At 36.6% G+C, this 24,130-nt stretch overlaps 1 protein-coding gene across 1 annotated transcript in view; it reads right to left on the bottom strand.

Annotated features, from left to right (window-relative positions):
• The window catches only part of snx24 (sorting nexin 24), a 179,965-nt gene that overhangs the window by 78,659 nt on the left and 77,176 nt on the right, over positions 1-24,130 (bottom strand). Inside the window, exons 2-3 of the mRNA XM_039759005.1 lie at positions 4,644-4,727; positions 3,708-3,812 (exon numbers count right to left, since the gene is read on the bottom strand). Of these exons, the coding sequence (XP_039614939.1) occupies positions 3,708-3,812; positions 4,644-4,727 (189 nt within the window). The remainder of the gene's footprint in view (positions 1-3,707; positions 3,813-4,643; positions 4,728-24,130) is intronic.

Genomic DNA, 24,130 nt, shown 5'->3' with positions numbered 1-24,130 from the left:
AATCTTTTTCTTTTCATGTTAATGATGGAGGTGGTAAACAGGCAAGAGCCTGAAGGAATGTCAAGGAAGCTTTTGTATGCTTATCTTGTTTTAATGGTAAAAAAGAAAAAAATCAGAAGTTAATTTGGAAGCTAAGGGCCTCAAAGTAAATGGACAAAAGATCAAGTTGGTGGTTGGAAGTTTAGAAGGGGTGGGTGCACAGGTGAATGGCATATTTGTTAAAGATGTGGGAAAAACTAAATGCAACAGGTTTTTTTAGGCAGTGGGTGTACAAAAGATGTAATGGTTTGAAGGGTAGTCTGAAGACAGCATGGGCAATGTTTGCACAAAATATGAGAGAATGGAATAGAATTGTTTTGGACAAAATGAGGGAAGTTCAGATACTTTGATGACATGTTGAGTGCAGATGAAGGTCTGGGCACAACAGAGATATTCTCCACATTTCTACTTCTGACTTGTAATCGAGTCTACCTGGCATTTAAAGGAATTGTCTATGCGGGCGATGAAGGTGGAGCATGAAGCAAAGCTGGGAAGAATGATCATGTGTATGATCAGATGCACATGTGAAGTGCCATGGAGTGAGAGGAAGACAAACACTGACTTAAGAAAAGGTTTGGTGTGGAGGCAAAAGATGCTCTGAGAAGAAGCAGACTAATGTATGTGGGAAGTGGCAAGAAAGGCACATGACTGGGTGAGGAGATGCATGAGATGGACAGGATCAGGCCAAGAGGGAGGCAAAAAAGGACGTGCTTGGAGGTGGTGTTGAATGATATGAAAAGTATGAGTCCCAGTCCAAAGGACACCCAACACTGTGGAAACTGGAGGGAAAAAGATTTGGTAAGCAGCTGGCTAACATAAGTAAATGCAGAAAATTGCTATTAAAATGGTGATGATGATCAAAGGGGCATAGTGATTCATTGTCACAGTTGTTAAGGAACTGGCCCCATCCCTAGCAGTAAGAAAAAAAAAAAAAAAGCAATATGAAATAAAATGTACTGTATACAACAGATGACTTTCAATTAAGTTCTGTATTTTGAAATTAAAATTGATGCTACTGATCAGTCTATAAATAAACAAATTTTCTGAGAAAACGCACATTAGAAATGTACAAACTAAAGTAAACTAGTAGGATTGACTACTTCTAGTAGGATTGACTACTCTAGTAGGATTGACTACTGCAATGCGGTGTTCACTGGCTGTTCAAACGGTTCTCTATACAGCCTCCAGTTAATCCAAAATGCGGCTGCAAGAATTATTACAAGAACAAGAAAATATGAACACATAACTCCGGTTCTTAAATCTTTACACTGGCTCCCAGTTAAGTTTACGGCAGATTTCAAAATCCTCCTTTTAACATATAAAGCATTAAATGGCCAAGGTCCGGCTTACTTGTCTGAACTTATCATGACTTACAAACCTGAGAGCACATTAAGATCTCAAGATGCCGATCTGCTTATGATTCCAAGGATTAATAAAATAACAGTGGGAGGTCGAGCTTTTAGTTACAGGGCCCCTAAACTGTGGAATGGTCTTCCTGCTTCCATAAGAGATGCCCCTTCAGTCTCAGCCTTTAAATCCCGGATGAAGACTCACTACTTCAGTTTAGCATATCCTGACTAGAGCTGCTGATTAACTGTACATACTGCATCTCTGTTGTTAGTCATTAGCACTATAACATAAGTAACATGATAATTATATTTGAATACTAATCCTCACCTATTCTGATTCTTTTCTCGGTACCCAAATGTGGCAATTGGTGCCACGACCCACCTGCCAAGTTGTTTGCCTGCCTATGGTAAAGTCATCCCTGATGGAGGATCACAGGAATCATGGGAAAGAGGGGTCCTTTCATCGAGCAACGCGTTTCAGCCGTGGCATGGCCAAATGGGGAGGCAGCTAGATGGATGAGGTCTCCAGGACTCTAAAAATATCCAAACCTAATTATGTCATATCATCTACTGTTAAATCGTACTTCTAAAATTTTTATTATTATGCTGTCTTAAGGAATTGTTCTGTTCTGTATATTGTATTGTATTGACCCCCTACTTTTGACACCCACTGCACACCCAAACTACCTGGAAAGGGGTCTCTCTTTGAACTGCCTTTCCCGAGGTTTCTTCCATTTTTCCCCACAAGGTTTTTATTGGGAGTTTTTCCTTGTCTTCTCAGAGAGTCAAGGCTGGGGGGCTGTCAAAAGGCAGGGCCTGTTAAAGCCCATTGTGGCACTTCCTGTGTGATTTTGGGCTATACAAAAATAAACTGTATTGTATTGTATTGTAAAGTGGACAATCATAGGCATGAAACCTGAGGTCAGGGAACTAGATCTTTAAGAAGGCAGTTGCTACCCACTGTTTCACTTTGCCATCGCAAAGAAAACACATTTGTAAAATAAATAATTCACACTAGGCAGACTCCTGTTTCAGGGTAGTATTACTAAGAATTTAAGAACATATGTTAAATTATATGTAGAAGAAGTGTAAGTTGGAAACTTACATTATTTCACTAAAGGAGTTTTAGTAAAAACAACACATTGCCAACTACAAGTAAAGAGAATTTTCTCTTCCATGTAACAACTACCATTTAATTAGAATTTTAGAGGAAATACATTTTTATTGTGAGTTTTGCTCAATAACAAAATGCATTTAATTAGTATATTAAAATAAAAATAAAATCCCGCTTTTACATTGACATTAGTAACAAATTTACCTGTTGTCACTGTGGCAGTCAATGTATTAATTAAATGGCAATACAGAGATCATTGGTTGCATATGTCTAAGGTCTAGAGTATGTTTCACTTGTTTAATGTTTGTCCCTGACTGATGTTGACTTAATTACATTTGTAAGTTATTTTGGATAAAAGCATCTGCCAAATGTAAATATAAAGGCATAGTAAATAATAAACAACCTAAACCTATCAGTTTTTACCATTTTAAATTCCCTTCTGTTAATTTGAAAAAAAATTACCAAAAGCAATTTAAATGACCAGCAAAGAGATTATGCTGATGATCACATAAATAATAAATTGATCCTCTTATAGAACCGATTACTGTAGCTGTCAAGTTTGCTGCATGTATTACTCAAAAAAATTAAATCATCAAAAATGCCTTTACTTTTTACAAAATCTCAGTGGCATGATTACATAAATTTCCCTGGACAGAAATGCTGGGGTTCCCTGCCCTTCTACAACACTTGCATGCTCATATTTACGGTACTTATTTACCTAGGCTGCACCTTTGCTTTCAGAAACACTAAATTTAGGCCACTTACTTGGTAGAGGAGAACTTGAGCTAATTTACCACTTTGGAGGTATTGGTATACTTCAGTGCTTCTATAGTTTCCTATTGTTAGTCATGCATCACTTAAGCCATGTTCATAATTCATTTTCCCAGTTTCTGGGAGCTATGGTCCATTTGATTTTAAAAATATATGTAATTGTGCTTACATGCTGGATCTTTCCTTATGCAGAAGTGACAAAAGGGCAACAATAAAATTTTGTCAAAGGCACTCCTAGGTATGGAAACATTTGCAACTGATGCTACTGTTTAGTTTTCTGCTCCTTGAGGCTATTATTACATAAATTCTACACTGCTGTACTGCTCCACAGTAATTCAAAATAATCCAAAGAATAACTAATAATCATAAAAATAACAATGCAAATAAAGACTGTTAGTTGTCAGCATAAATATTACTTAAGAAAAATGAAATACCTGCAAGTATATTTCCAGGCCTAGCCTTCGTTGCTCTAGCACTTTGGGAACCCAGTTTCTCACATGCTTTGAAGGCATCTCAGGAGTTTTTATGCACTTCTTGAGCTAAAATAAATGAAATGGTTTATCTTAAATAAGCCTTTATGAATTTAACGGAAACTGCCATTGTTCATAAGAGAATTAATCTTTAATAGATATTACGAACAGCTACTTTAACTGACATTCCTAATATTTTTTCATTAAAAACTCTAAAGAAAAACATTGTATTTTTCAAAGCATAAAGAATCTGTTCCAAGAATTTTTCATTTATTTCTATAACAATTAAAATGCAAAAGAACAATATGGAATTGTTTCTTTGCAGAATCGAGACAGACAAAAGTGAACAAGAAAAACAACCATTCAGCAAAAGAAAAAAAATCCTCAATAGTTTATTAAAGATCTAATTAGTAGATAAACACATCATTATAGCACTAGGTAAAGAGGAAAACAAGCACAAGGTTGCTCTTGCTTGAAAAGCGGCCCTATATTACAGCAGATTTAGTACTGCTAAGTGTAATATGTCATAATCAACAATGATAAATTGTGTTTATACTGCTGTTTCATTACAAGTTGTTGAATGCTTCATATGATTGGAGTTTTTTTATTTATTACTAAATTCAACAATCTTAATTTTCATTCATCAACACCTGTAAAGAAGTCATCATCACCTTTTTGGTGCAACTTGGCAATATATAATTAATTGTTTTGGGAGAATGTGGACAAATCAGGAACAAACTGGAGTTTCTACCACAGCCAAGAGGCATAAAAGATAAATACTGCTAGAGTACAAGTGTTGCTGATGATTAACAATCATTCCATGTATGTTGTAACTATAACCCACTGATAGAAAGTTCTGTATTTTGGAAATAAAAGAAAATATAATAAATAGTAGGTTACCTTTTTATGCAGGGCATGAAACTCGCTGTATCGCTTCTCAACAGAATGCTGTCTACCATTCACAAGGACATCAATTTTAAAAACCTAAACCAAATGATAAAATAGAATAGATGAAACAGATACTGTACACTACTTCTTTGATCTGGGAAGGCCCATCTAGTAAAAAGCAAATGAAAAATGACAAAAATTGTAGTATAATTATACTCTACTTTATTGGTTCAGTAATGACATGCAGAAGTTAAACTTTATTGCTGTAATTCAATTCTATTTATTCTTACTAAACCTACTTCCATTCATATACATATACTATATAATTGTATACACATATATATATTTGTGTGTGTGTGTGTGTGTATATTATATATATATATATATATATATATATATATATACATACACATACATACACACAGACATTATATAAATTTATATATATAAAGAAAACAAAACCAGATGCATGGAATTTGACTGGATAAAACAGACAAATTAAGCATTAATACAAATACACAGTATAAGAACAGCAGCAATTGTTGCAGCAAAAATAAATATAGTTCCATTTCTCAATTGAAAAACAAGATGACACAGCCATCATGCAAACAATCAGTTCACTATTTCAAAGCTCACAGAAAGGAAGTACATATTTAAAGCTCATAAAACACACAGTTGTAACAGAGAAATGTGCAACTGCAAAGTACTGTACAGATTGTGAAACCTCAAAAACATCCCTTGCATACCTGATGACAGAGGCAGTGTGTCATCTGTAAGACAATAAATTCAAAAAGTGCATGCTAGGTTAATTTCTTTCTAACCTGCATATTCATCAACAGACTCAGCTGGACTTATTGTGCAGGATAAAAACAAAGACGAGGTGAGGGGGAGGAATGGAGGAAGATAATTTTCTAAACACGATGGCCATGACAGCTTTTCTCCCCCTACTTCTCTTTCTCTGTACCTTCACACCATTCAGGAAAAAGGTTGAAAGGCCACAGAAAGGCTTTCTCTGTATTCACTAATTACTGCCAACTGACGTGACATGTTTGCGTGTCCAGGGTCACTGGGTCAGCATCTGAAAACAGATGATGAACGCCACTGTGAAATCACCATTGAATGTGGGGAGGGTAAGGCAGGGAGACATTTTTAAAGCTAAGAGTAAATTCAATTAGGATTATTAAAATATATATTACAACTGCAAATTATGCTGAATATTACCCGTATACCCTTTGCAACAAAAGGTGCAAACAACATGTCTTTCCTATAAATCACAAAAACTGAGAAAATAATTAATCCTATAAAAGTTAAAACAATCTACCAAACATCAACCAACTTGATAGTGCCAATAAAATGACTTTTTTGTTAATAAAGACAACAACAAAATACATTTTTATGTAAGACTAACCATCATTTACTGAGGGGGTGGTCTGTTTAGGAGCTATGCTTACACTACATATGTTCTATGAAGCGTCTAGCACATATTACTTTGAATCAGTGGTGTCCTGTGTTTTTTTCTAAGCAATAAAAATCTTAAGTGTACATTAAAACAGCAAAGAGCAAAACGTCTGTTTCATTTATACTTATAAAATATAGCACTCATTAATGAGGTATTATTAGGCTGTTTTGTTAAAAATTAAATTTATTTTCAAGGTCAGTTACTGCTCAGAAGGATTTCTGCTTGATCTATTATTAAATATACAAAAATAAAAAAACATTTGTTTTGTCCATATCTGATAAGTATGATTTTATAAACTTATTTCTTCTACATTTTAATCATTACAAGAGCAAAAAGTTAATTATGAACCCTAAGGCAGAGTTTCCCAACTTGTTGGCAGTGGGGCATTGCAGGTGGGCCACAGCCGAAACCCAAACTGCTCCAGTGGTTACACTCGACTTGTAGTGGCAGGTGGATCTTGGCCAATCCTAGACAACTTCCCCGACCCTGACTCTGACAACTGTGCTCAGTTCAACAAGTAGGAAAATATTTATTTGTCAATAGCACTTGATTCATAATCTGACGCTCTGGTGATTGATTGACACACTACCCCACACACCCCTGCTTTGACAATCATACTCTATTCACCATGGGGGACCTGCTCACTCTCCCCATTGTGACGATCACGCTAAAATCACAGAGAGGGATGCCCCCCCTCGTACTTACAATGCAAAATGAGATAGCATGTTCATATCATTTTTTATATGTTTACCATGACAAGTCTTCTTCTTCTTCTTTCGGGTGCTCCCGTTAGGGGTTGCAACAGCGGATCATCTTCTTCCATATCTTTCTGTCCTCTGCATCTTGTTCTGTTACACCCATCACCTGCATGTCCTCTCTCACCACATCCATAAACCTTCACTTAGGCCTTCCTCTTTTCCTCTTCCCTGGCAGCTCTATCCTTAGCATCCTTCTCCCAATATATTCAGCATCTCTCCTCTGCACATGTCCAAACCAACACAATCTTGTCTCTCTGACTTTGTCTCCCAACCGTCCAACTTGAGCTGACCCTCTACTGTACTCATTTCTAATCCTATCCATCCTCGCCATACCCAATGCAAATCTTAGCATCTTTAAGTCTGCCACCTCCAGCTCTGTCTCCTGCTTTCTGGTCAGTGCCACCGTCTCCAACCCATATAACATAGCTGGTCTCACAACCGTCCTGTAGACCTTCCCTTTCACTCTTGCCGATACCCATCTGTCACAAATCACTCCTGACACTCTTCTCCACCCATTCCACCCTGCCTACACTCTCTTTTTCACCTCTCTTCCACAATCTCCATTACTCTGTACTGTTGATCCCAAGTATTTAAACTCATCCACCTTCGCCAACTCTACTCCCTGCATCCTCACCATTCCACTGACCTCCCTCTCATTTATACATATGTATTCTGTCTTGTTCCTACTGACTTAGATTCCTCTCCTCTCTAGAGCATATCTCCACCTCTCCAGGGTCTCCTCAACCTGCTCCCTACTATCGCTACAGATCACAATGTCATCAGCAAACATCATAGTCCACAGGCACTCCTGTCTAATCTCATTTGTCAGCCCGTTCATCACCATTGCAAATAAGAAAAGGCTCAGAGCCGATCTCTGATGTAATCCCACCTCCAACTTGAATGAATCCGTCACTCCTACCGCAGACCTCACCACTGTCACACTTCCCTCGTACATATCCTGTACAACTCTTACGTGCTTCTCTGCCACTCCCGACTTCCTCATACAATATCACAGCTCCTCTCGAGGCACCCTGTCATATGCTTTCTCCAGGTCCACAAAGACGCTAATGCAACTCCTTCTGGCCTTCTCTAAACTTCTCCATCAACATCCTCAGAGCAAACATTGCATCTGTGGTGCTCTTTCTTGGCATGAAACCATACTGCTGCTCACTAATCATCACCTCACTTCTTAACCTAGCTTCCACTACTCTTTCCCATAACTTCATGCTGTGGCTCATTAATTTTATTCATGACAAGTCTCATACACTTAAATTAAAAAATGCTTTAATATTGAAAGAATTTTTTGAATTTCAATTCCACAATATTAGAACATAATATACAGCTGAATTAAATACAGTATATAAAAGCACTGCAGCAAGGCTGAATAGCCTTTTGTATTATTTTGCATATCATAATCTTGTAGTCTGTGCTGAAAAGTTTTTTTAACCTTGTCATAGGATATTTGACATTAAAATGTATCAAATGTATCTAAGTAAAAGTGAGGCAAATTAATCACTGGCTGTTAAGACATAACATGATTTAATTCTCATTACTCCAAGATATGTTATTGAGCATTTCCAGGTAATACACCTAAATTACATAGAATTATCAGGCATGGTGAATATGAATAGCCAGGTTCCTCACTTTAGTTTCTACACTACACTATAAGCTGTTTCCCAAGAATGGCTTAATGAGGCGAAATGAAAAAGCATAACATTCTCGAACTTGATTAATTAAATACATTGCCATGGCAAGCCAGAGTCTATCCCTGCTGGTAATATCCCTTGATATCCATCAGACAATTGCATAGCCCAGTCACGCACACATACACATACACACACATTAACACAGGGCCAATATGGCATCACCTGTTAGCGTAATGGCATGTGTTTGGGGATGTGGAAGGAAAACTAATCCACAGAAAACACAACAGACATGGAAAGAATGTGCATACTCCAAACGGATAATATCTGAGTGTGTGATTCAAACCTGTGATCCACTATTCTACCCATTGAATGCAATAAAATCAGGAATATGTTGCTAAATGAAACATTGCTTAAACCATTTTTTCTCCAAAACTTCTAAACCTGTATTAAGTGGGTTCAGAAAATAAATGGATGGGTGTTAATACTTGGACAGTCCTGGGTTGACTTAGTCCTAGTGACTTTTCATGGTTCTCTGACTCCTAATTTTGCTTTGTTTCCGATTACCCTTTTTAAAATTTCCCATATTCCAGTCATTTTTCTTTCACCATTTCCGCTAGACACTTTTACTTCCCAGCTACGTGCTTACAATACTTTTAAAGGTTACTCTCTTCTATACAGATTGAAGTTTAAGGTTTTTATTGACTAATGTTTACATGAGGAATATGTAAACATTATGCCATCTCAGTTACACCTATATACATAAGAATAAAAATCTAATTGAAATAATAGGCTAAAGATTTCACAAAAAAATTAGAAACATTCACAACATTTAAAAACAATTTAACGTTGTGGGTCAGCTCCATGCTACCCTGAGATGAACCAAGAAAACGAGGACACATACACATGGCAAGATGTACTGTATGTGCAAAAGTGACATGCTTTTATTAAAACAAAGTGTTCAAATAGTGCAGTGAAAGCTTCATTAACTCTTTCAGGGCTGATGTCAATTTTTGTCAAAAGATGGAGTTGACGATGGTAATGGACTGTAAACTGTGACAAAAGCAACCATTAATGTTTTAGTTGGACTCTCGTTGCTAGAAAGAAAGTTAGCTTCATTGGTTTGATTTCCTGCGCTTGTGTGAGTAGCAAGGTACAAACAAGAGCAAAAATGGCACTGACATAATGGTGAGAGATCAAAGTGAATGCATAAAGCAAAACTCTGTGGATGAAGTTTTTGCCTATTATCTCAGAACTGGACTATGACTTGTTGGACTCCGATTTTGATACAAGTTATCGAAAACAAATGTGAGGTTCCAGCTTCACTTGACTAGTCCCCAGCTAATCGTGGTGCTGAACAGGTTCATGCAGCGGATATGCCTACGGCAATGTTTGACAGGGAGGAATGCCACTTAACAATGATAAGAGGTAGAAACTAAATTGCAATGCACTGCAACAGTGACCGCTGCTGCTGCCCTAGCCACACAAAGACAGCCTTGCAGCCCGCTGCATATTCTTGGCAAAGTGGCAGCCGCAGCATGCAGCAACAGACGTTTTGTGTTGATTTCTGTGTGAAACCATTGCTTTTCAGAAACTATGTTTTTTGGAAAAAATAATCAGCCCTCAAAGAGTTAAAAATAAATAAATAAATAAATAACCCATTAAAACAGTGCAGTCTGGAAGTTAATATCCCCAGGCAGGAAACAGTTCTTTAAAACTCACTGAACAGTGCAACCCTTTTAAAACAGACATCTCCTCTGCTTACCTCTCACAAGGCCTCGCAGCAGAGGAGATGTCCATCTGGCTGGGGGAACAGCCTTCCATCTTCTTCAGGTTCAGGTCCCTACTGTTCCATGGCTCGCTCTCTCTTATTTGGGCCCTTCCCACCTTCCTGCCTGATTCTCCCTATTCTTTAACCTCCATTCTTTCTTTCCCTTCATTTTTTTCATCTTTTCCTTCTGCCATGCCGACTTCCCCTTATATGCCTCTGTGAGCACAGCGCCTCAATCATGACCTGCAAAAAGCATGTGCAGGTGTGCTTCATCTCAACTACCCCACCAACCTCCTGCAGCTGTGTGAGCACACACACTCAGGGAGCGAGCCAGCTGTTTAATTATTTATTTAAAAACCTGACCTCTTCTGCTTTACCACGGACCCAGTATTCCACAACAATAACTTGATAACTATAACTAACAATCTGATAATAGGGCTTGACCTAGACGTAATTGGTTGAACCCTAAAATCTGTCCTATAAAATTGTAGTAAGGAGACAAAGAAAATAATCAGAAACCAGGGAATCTAAAGCACAAGAACCAGATTCACACACAAGATTTTTTTAGTTGAGGATATATGTATGTAAACTCACATAATGATGCATCTGATGTACTTCTTTATATATATTGGCACATAGATTATTTTGGTTACGGGGTTTCCAGAGACATGTTCTATAGCACTATGATGCAAACTCAATATGGCATTGCAAATAATAATAATAGCTAAAATCAATAATAAAGTAAGCTAAAACAAGTGTTACGGAAATGTTAAAACACACAGAATCATAACAATAATCACCCTATTTACTATGTACAGTTTTATCATTACCTGTCTCTCTTCATGATGGACATCTGGGCGATGGGGGGATGTCTGAATGATTTCTAAATGGTCTTTAACCATTCCCCTGATCGGTGCTGTTTAATAACCTTATTCCATTTTTGACTCACATTTACTATTTTCTAAAAGTCCATTATTTAAATGTTTTGATCATTTACATCAAAGTTTGTCATGGAAATTTTTCTAGCAAGGACAAGAAGTAGGCAGAGATCACGGTTGGCACTGCTTATGGAATAACTGCATACCACCCATTCACTATGGTTTCACTCTGTGGTTCCAGTCTGATATATAAAGCCACTAAAATTATTTGCGACTTGTCACATCTTGCCCATCCCATGTCCACTCTCCTTCCATCTTCAAATGGTCAATCAAGATCAGGACTACTAGATTTCATAATGGAACAGAAGCTGTGAAATGCATGAACTTAACATGCTGATCTTAAATATTTTAATGTCATAAAAGCAAGTTTGTGTTATACTGCATGATTGGGGCTTTTGGGAAAAAATGATTGTTGTTGCTCATGTGCTGAATGTTCTTAATAATGTTTCATTTTTATGAGCGTCATGGCAATAAAGAATTTACTTCAGTAGGTTGGTTTAAATTTGTACTTATTAACTCATGTTGGACTAGGAAAAGAAGACATAGTTAACCTCAATTCAAGAGGAAAACCTTGATTGCAGTATTAGCAATAAATACACTTCAAAAACCTGTAGGGAATGAAGATAACAATAAACTGAAATGAAATGAATGTGGAGTCTTCCACAGACAATGACTGTGTAAAAGCCTACTTAGACTTATCATAGGAAACTGGTGAAAATGCACAGAAGCATTTATACTATATGTTTAGAATTTTATTTGAAAGAATTTATAGCACTCTGTTTATCACTTTTAACACATAAGTTTTTTAAGATTCAATAAAGCAAGACAACACAACTTTAAATTTGAAATAATCCATGGGGCTGAATGCTACATCGTCCTCTAAACAACAAAGCAGGGCATTGTTGCATAGCGGGTTTTAAATATTACATTAACCGATCAAAACCCATTTTCACTTGTAACAACACTGAAAAAGCAAGTGCTAAGCATGCCCTACAAAACTGCGTTTGCTTTCTGTTCTGAAGAACCCATGGGAACCTGCTCAAAAGATTTATGGCACTGAATCTGAAAAATACATCCATTCTTTAAGCATACATTATCCATATATGAGTAAACAGTAAAAAATACTTTAAAATTACTTATGATGATTATTTAAACAGAATGATTTCAATAAGATAAATATGGTAGAGCTTAACATTGTAAGTCAAAGACAAAAATACATTATCTAAACATCCATCAAAAATAAACTTTAAAATATCAAGGAACAGGTCATATACAAAAAATGATGTAACTCCCACATAGCTACCACAGACACTATAATACAAATACATTTTACTGTTGCAGTGTAAATCCCATAATGTTGAGAAATTCTAAAAATACACCAGTATTATTGCTCCTTCCTAGCTTACGTGTTATAACCAGCAAACAGATCCCTAACCTTTTCCAAAGTTGCAGATGAAATGTCAGTGAAAGACCCTCAGGTATAAGTTAGAGACCTAACTGGACAGCACTATGGTATGAATCACTGTCGTTCTAAATGTGGAATCAGCATTTCCAGACTCTTTCTACCTGGACATTTAAAAGGGAAAAAGAGCTGCTCCAAGAGGTTTCGTATTGATTTTTTCTTCCGAACAAAGAGACTTACTGAGATACATGATACATCATAATCAGGTAATTTGTACCTTTGCTTCAACAGATGAACGCTGGTTTCAACAAAAGATGTCGACTTGCAAAAGTATGCACCACTTCCATTTTTTTCTTAATGTATGACCCCCGCCCCCTCCATCAGAACTTAGAATAGGAGGTCAGAGTACCCACCTACATTATTTATAAACTCGAAACTCAGAAAACAGACCTCTGTACATCTCAGAAGTGTTGGTGCTAGAGACTTAAAAAAATGATACAAAGTGGCCTTTTTGGAGAAACCCATACAATGTTTTTAATCATATACTATAATGCACTTTCAGTTGATTTGTTCCAATGCTAAAAATGCTTAACATATAAAAAGTGTTTCCTTATATAATCTCTTATTCAGAATTAATTAACTTCAACTAAGCTAAATAGTGTGCTTATTTGCATTCTTGGTTACAGTGGAGACTATCAGAAAAAGACAAAGTATATTCCCCCTATCCCCAGCTAAAATATGTATTCCCTGCATTGTGTCTCAATCTGTCTTTTGGTCTACTATCAATAGCTTACATCTTACACACTTTCAAACAGAATTTACTAAGGGGCACCCTCATTAGATCCTTACACACGGTACTTGGCATCTATCACTTTAGTGCAGTATCAGCTGTGCTCCAAGATCCTACTGCATTTTTATGTTCCTCAACTTAATGGAAGTGAGTTTCAACCATATGGATGAATTTTACATGTGCTGATTGATTATTTCCATTGCTAACCAAGGTTTAGGACCATTGGATGGAAATGTTGTAGGGCTAGCAAGAAAGATCTCATGCTTCACAAGCATTGCCCAATACAGTGCCCAAAATATTTCCATAATTAATTAATCGAATAATTGACAAGTTAATCACAAATGTGACCATGGGTACAAACTGTACGTCAACACTTGTGCTAGTTGTTCCCCAGATATCTGTATGGAACCAACCACTCTCTTCTAGAAGATAATAGGATACAAATTTTGTGGTGCTCATATACATTCCAAACAATTCACACATGGTTAATGGATCACTCAAGTCTACACCTCAGACAAAAAAAGACCAAAACAAGAGTAAAAAAACATCACTATTTTTAACTAGATAAGTTGGAACACTCAAGTCAGAAAAGTAGATATGCTTCAAACAACGGCTATGTCTTGATATCAAGCAATACATCAAATAAACTTAATGTACCTGCAGCTCCTCACCCTTGCACTCATCCACTTGTACTAGATAAATTATTATTGCAGCCATATATTCATATCTGTAGTGAGAATTGGCATATATCACACAAGGAGCAACTGTTTGTCCAATTTGACATACCCAGAGTTAAATCTGCATTCATCCTCCAGAGCACAGGAATCTCCTTTTTAGTTTGTGGAAAGAGGATTTTCCATGCAGGTAAACCTGAGTAATCTTTCAGTAGTTGGAACACCATACGTTTTTGCCACTTTCTGAAAATCATACTCAACTAAACTAACAGTTTTGCTTGTAGGCCTCTGCTACATGTTAAAGAGTTCAATTAAACTAGAGAACCAAAAAAACAGTCAACATTTTTAGCCAGATTACATCTATTACCATAGATCATATAGCTTGGTTACTGCAGAGCTTTTTAAGCACTACTCTGACTTCAAACAAATAACAGTACTGTACCAAACTCACAACACAATTCTGGCACTGCCACCCCTAAGGAAAGCAGAGTACAAATGTGCCCTGTGTGTTCCTTTCACTTCTTTACAATATCCTAAATTGAGAACACTCTTTTCACACAGATGCTAAGAACAGCCCGGGAGAAATCATTCTTACTACATCAAAATTATAAGAACCTCGGTTGAAACTGCACAGTTCTTTACAGCCACACCAAACTCTTTCTGCATGGTGGTCTTTGTTTCAAGTATAAATATGTTTAATTTTTAGTGTTAAACTGGAAAGAAATATTTGCTTTGCCTTTAAACTAATACACTCTATCATTACTTTCGATGGTATTTGATTTACTGCATTATACAAAGCAATGTGTTTTGCAAATTATCTCTTTTCTGCAAGCCTTAAGGTTATAAGTATTTTTTTAACGTTCACAAATTTCATTAGCTAATTTCTACTTCTTTTACATGCTTTATTCCGTTTACTCATTTACTTTGATTGACACTGCACTGGGAACATGGGCAATGATATTTCCAGACATGACTTGTACAAAGTCTTTTATCTGTTCAATAAGGAGAGATGCCAAGGAGCATCAGGTCTGTGTTTGCATCCTTCTCTTGGATGGTCCAAATCAGTTTTCCCAATCCCTTTCAACTTGAAATGTTGTCAATATATAGATTGTCCTGCTTTCTAATTCAGTGAAAAATCTAGTTTTCCATTAGTCTCTGCCTTTCTAATTTTCAGGACAGCTTTACTAAGCATAATTATTAAAGGCAGATTCAAGAAAGCAATTACTGAACTACTGGTTTGTATCTTCAAAATCTTAATAAGGAGTAAGAAGTTGCAATGGGACAAATCTAAAGGAAGACAGAAAAACATTCCTGTTAGTTTAGTGCATTGGGAAAAAAAGTAAAACAAATGCCTTCTGAGTTAATCTGTGTATATTTTTCATCAATCAACTTTACACTGCTCCATTTCTAAGGTCTATTTCAATGTCCTGGCTTGTACAGTATATGCAAGAACTATTAACAAATTTCAATGTTATGCAAGTTTATAATTGTTTTATTTAGTATTTAGAATCAACATTTTATCTAGAATGGCTGTAAAAGTAATTAAACAAACTTGGATAATATTCACTTAATGGTACTTCGGTCTAAAAGCAAAATTAATTTTACATACCACTACACTTTAATGATCATCATCCGAAACTTAGAATAAATGATTTCAAGTTCAAATAGAAATGTGAGAAAAGATATGTCATCCTCCCAGGGGACTGAACCCTTATTTACCAACATTAAACCACTCTATGAAAATGAGGTGTTGTTCTAGCTCTTTGGACTAGGCCATATCTATCTAGTTTTCTGGTCCAGTTTCCTTCTGTTCAGCTCTTAGTAACTGGGCAACTTTCTGTAGTATGTTAATGATAAATTTTGCTATAAAAAGTATAACTTAACCTTATACAAAATTCTGCTGATGTTTTTTGGTTTAGCTTAGATTCTCTACCCCTTATTCATACTGGTAACCTGGCCAGTGGAAAAAAGGAAAAAAAAAGAGTATAAGTATACACCCTCTCCGTAATGAGCAACATCAACCAACACTAATATCCTTGTATCAATCTGCTCCAAAAAAAAAAAAAACACCTGAACAGTAAGCCTAATAACATATGGCAGATTACTTATTTCATAGAATACTTTGTTACAATAGACACATCGCCATGGCATAGTGGTGCTGTTAGTGCTGCTGCCTCACAGCTCTAGAAGCCTGGGTTTTTATTTAAGTCTGTTATCAACTATGTGTTGTTTGCATGTTCATCCTGTGACTTTTTGAGGTCTTCTCTGTTTATGCTTTTTTTTCTCTTTCAGGTGTGAATGGATGTATCACTAAAATGGCCTGATGCTCTATGCAGGTTAAACTCCTGCCTTGCACCCAATGCTGCCACCCTGAAATCCATCTTCAACCTTTCCCTCAGTCAGCGCATCATTCTGTCCTTCTTTAAGACTATGATCATCGTCAACCTTGCTAAAAAAAGCCCACCCGCCTGTCTGAATGATTACAGGCCGGTAGCACTCACTCCAATCATCATGAAGTGTTTTGAGAGAGTGGTGCTGGCCCACATTCAGAGCAGTATACCGGACACTCTGGACCCCCTGCAGTATGTCTACCTGCCCAACAGGTCCACATGATTCCATCGCAGTCACAATACATTATTCCCTTTCCCATCTGGAGAACAAAGACTTCTACATCAGGATGCTCTTTGTGGACTACAGCTCTGCCTTTAACACGGCTACCCCCCCCCATAAACTCACCCATTAACTGTCTGCACTTGGCCTGCACCCCACCCTCTGTTACTGGCTCCTAGACTTTCTGACTAGCAGACCCCAGTCTGTCAGGATTGGTAATAAGGTTTCAGCCACCATTATCACAAACACAGGCGTCCTCAGCCCCATCCTCCACACCCTGTTCACCCATGACTGTGTCGCCTCCCAGAAAAATCCCACATTATCCTGAAGTTCGCAAATGACACCGTAGTGATTGGACGCATCACTGGTGGGGATGAGGTGGCCTACAAGAGGGAGGTGGACAGTCTGGCATCATGGTGTGAGGACAACAACCTCGCCCTCAACACAGACAAGATGAAGGAGATGATAGTGGACATGAGGAAGGAGAGGAGACCTCACCGGCCACTGTTCATCCAAGGGTTTGAAGTGGAAAGGGTAAGCAGTATTAAATACCTGGGCGTCTACACTAGTGAGGACCTCATTTGGACTCTTAACACTACACAACTGGTCAAGAGGGTTCAACAGCAGCTGTACTTTCTGAGGAGGCTGAGGAAGTTTGGTATGTCAACTAAGATCCTCGGCAACTTTTACAGCTGCATTGTTGAGAGCATCTTGAACAGCTGCATCACCGTATGGTACGGCAACACAACTGCTATGGACCACAAACGCCTGCACAGAGTGGTAAAGACTGCTGAGAAGATCACCAGGACCCCACTGCCCTCTCTGCAGAGCATCTACAACTGCAGAGTCAGCAGGAGAACTGCCTCGATCCTCAGGGATGGGACCCCACCCACACCCAACATGAACTGTTCACACTTCTACCCTCAGGCAGGAGGTATAGAAGTATGAAATGCAGGACTTCCAGGCTAAAGAACTCTTTCTTTCCCAAGGCCATTAGTCTCCTGAATAACTGACTGGAGTTTATAACCATGGGCCACCTCATTCTATCTACCTCACACAACTGTATTTGACTTGTCCATCACACACCTACCTGCTCAATTACACTATATACTTCTGTTTTTAAACTTTCTGCTGCCTCTGTTACTTATTATCAATCTGGTACTTATTATTTATGTTTATGTTTATACGTTGGTTTTGTCATTTGGTGTGGACAGCAAAGAAAGAATTTCATTGTACAGGGATACATGTTTCCTTACTGTGCACATGACAATAAACTTGAACTTGAGAACTGAAATTGGATTATATAGCTTAAATGAGGAATGGAAGAAAATCACCGTACATTTCATCAGTTTTCATACTGTATATACTACCTGCAAGAGTTTTTCCTAACTTGCTAAAAAAATTTCATAGTAAATATGAAGTAAGAGATGTTTAAAATATGGCAGAATGTTTTCAACAATTTTTGGGTGGCTCTTGACATTTTGAAAACAAAACTGAATTTGGCCATTTTAGACAGAATGATCCACTAAGAAATTAATGCTACATGAATTAAACATTGAACTTTTCTTGAGAAGGTCTATGCATACCTCACAAATGTATTTTGTTCTTTAATTCAATACATTCCTTAAGGTGTTAAAATGTCCTCGGAAATTCTCCTAAAAACCTGTTATATTGAGAATTTAGAACGACTTTTATTAATGCCATTGCATATAATCAGTGTAAGTGAGCCTGCAGTGTGGCCATGCTTGACTAGTTCACCCTGTTTAGGTGAAGAAATAAAATACAATCTAGTCAATATTGCAGACTAACTAACCACCACTATATATAACATGATCGACAATAGGCTAAGCACCATGATTGTCAAGATGGAGTTGCAGGAATATATAGCTACATGCATTGCATTCATATCATTTAAATAGTAACCTAATAAAGATACATAAAAATCACTATGTGCTATACAAACATTGACCACCAAAGCCTCCTTACAATGAAATATTTGCATAAAATGAACACATACACAACTTACCTCCCAATTTTTTCATGTAGGTAGAATATCCTATATAACGGGCCCCAGTTCTAAATGTATGAATTACACATATAATACTTCAAGGCCAGCCAAATGATGCCATATAAGAAGTTTTTAGTTATACTGGGCACATAATTAAATTAGATTCAAACATATGCCCTGAAAAATGCACCCTATCAAAGGGGTAAAGTTTTGTACGTTAGGCTGTGGCATGTGTGCCTCATCTCTGATACACTGAAACTGCTGTAGGACTCTATTATAGGACCGGTATTCACTTTTATTAAAAAAAGATTATTAAAAAAATCATTCAAATTTGATTTAAAATTGCTTTATATCATAACTCTAAATTGTCATCAAAACCTAAAAGTAGAATTGTTTTCCAATATTATTGATCTTAGTAAATGCTTACCAGCAAGTAAAAGCAACAGTTACTAATTACTTTTAGTCATTCAAGTACATTGTCTTTAACCATTTTTTTCTCTCTTTCTCTCTACCATATTCTCAAACAATAGTGAGTCTGAATTCACTGTAAATGGGAAAAAATTGTTTGCGGTGCCATATCGCATACTCTGCATTTTTTATTTTAATTTCTTAGCATTTTTCCTACATACACCATACCATAGAAAGTGCATGAGCTTTTTTGATATTGCAATGTAAGTGACCTCCTGCAGGCAGTCAATGGTGTTTCAAAAATCTAAGATTTTGATTTGACAAAAAATGTAATCAGCACAGTTCCAATTTGATGTCATGTGTACAGTCACATGCACTTAAATTTCTTCCCAGCATCTTTCATCACATAAAACACGTTCTAGTTTTCATGTCTGCAGTCATGTTGCTTTTTGGTTGCTAGGCTTGTCACTATGCATTCAAAAACTAATTGTAAAGTAATAATTCAATATGTATTCTAACACCTAAAGATAGTTTTCAAAAGGCCAAGTTGATTGTAATAACCCCAGCACAAACTCTTGGTGGAGATGTTTTATCTTCGATTGAACTAATTGTTAACATGACCTTACTGTCCACCTACTCTTTAGTCAAGAAAACAAAAAGCAACAATTTATGACAGTAGCAACCATTCAGAAAACAGATGGCATGTTAAGCTCTCATGCTATGTTAATGTAATCATAGAGATTTTTAAAACAGAAACATTACACACGTTCTATAAATTAAATGGATGCCTATTTTTGAAATACTTTAGGCTCTTGCTTATTTTTCCATTTCTTGCTGTCACTCTGCCAAATCTGTTGTGAAGAATGTTGATATTTCCCTGTAACAGTTATTGCAAAAATCCAGTGCAGGGTGCATGCCGAGACACGACTTAGAGGTCTTCACCAGGGGATAAGAATTGGCAAGCATCACTTTGAAAAGGTCAGCAGGCCTTGCTTTCAGTGAAACTGAATTTTGACTAATTGAATGCTTTACAATATAAAATAGTGCTTTAAAGTGTACCATATGACAGATACAGATTTACCAAAGTCAAAACTAAAGGGAATAACTCAGATTTTACATGATGCAATTATCTTTCATTATTTTAAAAATTCAAATTGATTTCGCTATGGTAATAATTTTGCAAACTATGTTGTATTTGTATGTGCACTAAGAAAGATTTTTTTATGCACATGTAATGTAGTAATTACATACACACCTGTGTTTTTAAACACCCACTGCTTTATTCAGCATCAAGGATTTTTTCTATGTTTCCAGACTCTTCATGCAGAAAGGCAGAGGTTTTCCAGCCAGATATTATTGACTAGGCATTATACAGGGCATGAAAATGGGCAGTGGGTCAATCATATCTCATGCCTAAGTCTAGTTTTAGGATTCTGGGGATTTGGTTTGGGCAGAGTCTAGACTCCCATTTCTGCAAGTGATATGTAGAGTAATTTAATATCTATTTTGAACATTACTTTTTAATCATCATTTTTTTACATTCCCTGCAGCCATTTTGCATTTTTTTGTTTACCGTAAGCACTTAGCATTATGTGCTTTGTTGCATGGTTGCAATGCTTGACACTTAAGGACTACCTCTGCTTAAAATGGAAGCACACTATTATCTGTGTCCAAGTTTCTGCAATTAGAAATACAAATTACATGTGTCAGTTACCGTACTTAAAAATTAATTTTGTAAATGAGGGCTTTTGTGTGATTTCTAAACTGATTTTGGGCATACATGCTCTTGCTTTCTCAGATCTGATGTTTTTGTTCTCTCTGCATATTTTAACTTAGAATTATTTTTAATGTAATGGACCTGGTAGCAATAATGTTTACTCTGTCCCTGTGGCAGAACATCTGGAAGCTTTAGATATTTTAAGATTTGCTTTATGCTCATTTTTTTATCAGCAATATATAATAACTGTTTTTCTTACACTGACAAAGCTGCACTGTTCTGAAAATATACTTTAGCATCATAAATTTGTTTATTTGAAATAACACAGAAGGAGATCAGCAGCAAACAATACTAAGATATTGTCAGAAACAATATACCACAATACCGAAACTCTGACTTGGGATCTGAAAAGGGCATTTTTTTGTTTCTAAATGCTGTAAAAAGAGAACAAAGTTAAGTAAAACCATTCACCACATCAAAAACAGACAGTAACTGAAAACTTTTCACATACAGACAGAAGTACATGACAGTAGCTCTTGTTCAATTTTTTTTTTTAAGTGTTTAACGTGCTATTACTGTCATACCAGTTTAGATTATACTTGTTTCTTGAATTCTATAATGTTAAGATCCTTAGTTATTAAGATATAGCATATGTTTAATATTCAAGTATAGCTTCACTCTAATATTACAGAATATTAATGTTTTCATTTAATGAACGTTAAATGTATATTTAAATGAATATCTAATTTTAACATATAGTAGGGAAACTTATTTATGTATTTATTTATTTGGATTGGAGATTGACAATTCACTTTATGCTCAGAAAACATCAGATTTTCAAAAGCAATTCACAGTTCCTAGGATTGTGATGCCCAATGTCTGCAGCAAATGGGCACCAACCACTTTTAGGACATCTGATAGTCATGAATCAAGATGGACCAGGGTGAGTGAGGAGACTGAAGTAGTAGTAGTAGTAGCAGCAGAAGCAGTTTACTTAAAGAAAAAAACAAAACAAACAAAAAAACCCAAAGAACTAAGATGTCACAGTGAATAAGTTAAATTAAACCAGTCAATAAATAAGCCTTCGTTACAATTGTGCCTTTAAAAACAGTGACTTTGGGAGTGCAGAATTTCTATAAATAAATTCCAAGCAATCCTTCATGAGGTACTCCCTTTCCTCCCTTGTCAAAACATTATAAACAAATCCCTCTTGCTTAGCCCGCTACATCCTGACCAGCCACCTCAGTTGGTACCCTGCTGACCCAAACTTGGTCGGTGCCCTGAAACTCCTGAACTGCTAACTTTGTTGGTGCTATGCAGTTCATTCAACTTTTTGCTCTCTGCACTGATGATGCTACATGTTCTGCATATTGCTCCTGCAGCCCCTCTCCATTTTCTTCAACTCGCTGTCAGGAGACTCAAATATAGACATACCCAAAACCTCTGCACCAGCCATCAGTCCTGCTCTTTTCTATTGTTCAACAGAATGGGTACACAAGAAACACAATCTCTGCCAAGTGATTGCTCTTTCGTTTCTCTTCTTTCTCTTCCTCGTTTTTCTTTTCCCTTTTTTGTTCTCTTTTGTTCTGCTCTCAAATACTAAACTCCCCTCACTTTTATTTTGTGGTTATAGGAGTTGCAGTGACATCATTGAAATAAGAATAAAAGTTAAGTTCAAAACTCATATAGAAATTAAAACAAGTCACAGTAATGAAAACTGCATTAAATAAAAAATAATAAATATTATAATAAAAAAAACTACAATATCAGGATCATTATGAAGATTTCAATCTCCTTTGTTACTTCTATTGCATCTCATAGCACAAAATGAATTCCAAATGCAATTTAGATAAGCTATCGGACAGACAAATGCCAGGCACCAACACCCCACAACCATCTAATGCTACGCAGCCTGTCATGTTGTATATTGTTGTTCATAACTAACATGTAAAAAGTTCAAAGACATATTAACTTGGTCACAGTGAGATATTATTCAGTAATTATAGCCAAATAATCAAATACTAAAGGGTATTCTGCCAGATTGGTGCACTAATCAAGCATGTATTTAATTTCTGTAATCTTAGGACAAAATGACATCCCAACCTACCACACAGACACACATATATTTAGAGAGAATTCTTCTACTTCTTACCCCATATCCCTGAATTGTATTTTAAAATGCAGGTACTCCATTAACTCCGGCCAGAAGTGGAATTCTACCATTCATGTTATTTGTATTTATTATTGCTTCAAGTAATATTTTTACACGCATTCATTGCTAATGCCATATCTAAAATTACAGCTTGAAATTCTGAGAACCTGTAGAAGTCAAAATGATGTAAAAAGATTAACACTTAAAAGGTGATGGGAAGCAATCAGCATCACAAAAAGACAATTTTATCAGTTAGTGAAGCCCAAAAAATAACTTGAGTTTGACCCTGCTGTGAACCAAGACAGTCACTTTTGATGTATTTTAAGATCTTCCTACCATTCAGTAAGGAGTTTAGCTTTGTACAAACAATGGAAATGCTGGTCCTTGGTTCTTAATGCACATTCAAGGGAATGGGAAACAATTCAAATTAAATTATCTCTTATAAAGTCTTCAACTACACTGTGTGCACAATTATTAGGCAAGTGAGTATTTTGACCATATCATCATTTTTATGCGTATATTCCAACTCCAAGCTGTATTAACTTGAATGCTTATTGGATTTAAGCACGTCAGGTGATGTGTATGTGTGTAATGAGGGAGGGTGTGGCCTAAAGAGATCAACACCCTATATCAAGGTGTGCAGAATTATTAGGCAGCTAGTTTTCCTCGGCAAAATGGGCCAAAAAAGAGATTTAACTGACTCTGAAAAGTCAAAAATTGTAAAAAGTCTTTCAGAGGGATGCAGCACTTTTGGAATTGCTAAGATATTGGTGTGTGATCACAGAACCATCAAACATTTTGTTGCAAATAGTCAACAGGGTCGCAAGAAACGTGTTGAGAACAAAAGATGCAAATTAGCTGCCAAAGATTTGAGAAGAATCAAACGTGAAGCTACCAGGAACCCATTATCCTCCAGTACTTTCATATTCCAGAGCTGCAACCTACCTGGAGTGCCCAGAAGTACAAGGTGTTCAGTGCTCAAAGACATGGCCAAGGTAAGGAGGGCTGAAACCCAACCACCACTGAACAAGAAACATAAGTTGAAACGTCAAAACTGGGCCAAGAAATATCTGAAGACAGATTTTTTTCAAAGGTTTTATGGACCGATGAGATGAGAGTGACTCTTGATGGACCAGATGGATGGACCTGTGGATCAGTAATGGGCACAG

Source organism: Polypterus senegalus, chromosome 7 (assembly GCF_016835505.1).
Source record: "Polypterus senegalus isolate Bchr_013 chromosome 7, ASM1683550v1, whole genome shotgun sequence".
NCBI lineage: Eukaryota > Metazoa > Chordata > Cladistia > Polypteriformes > Polypteridae > Polypterus > Polypterus senegalus.
The sequence above is the reverse complement of the archived record's forward strand: the minus strand, read 5'-3'. Positions and strand labels throughout refer to the sequence as shown.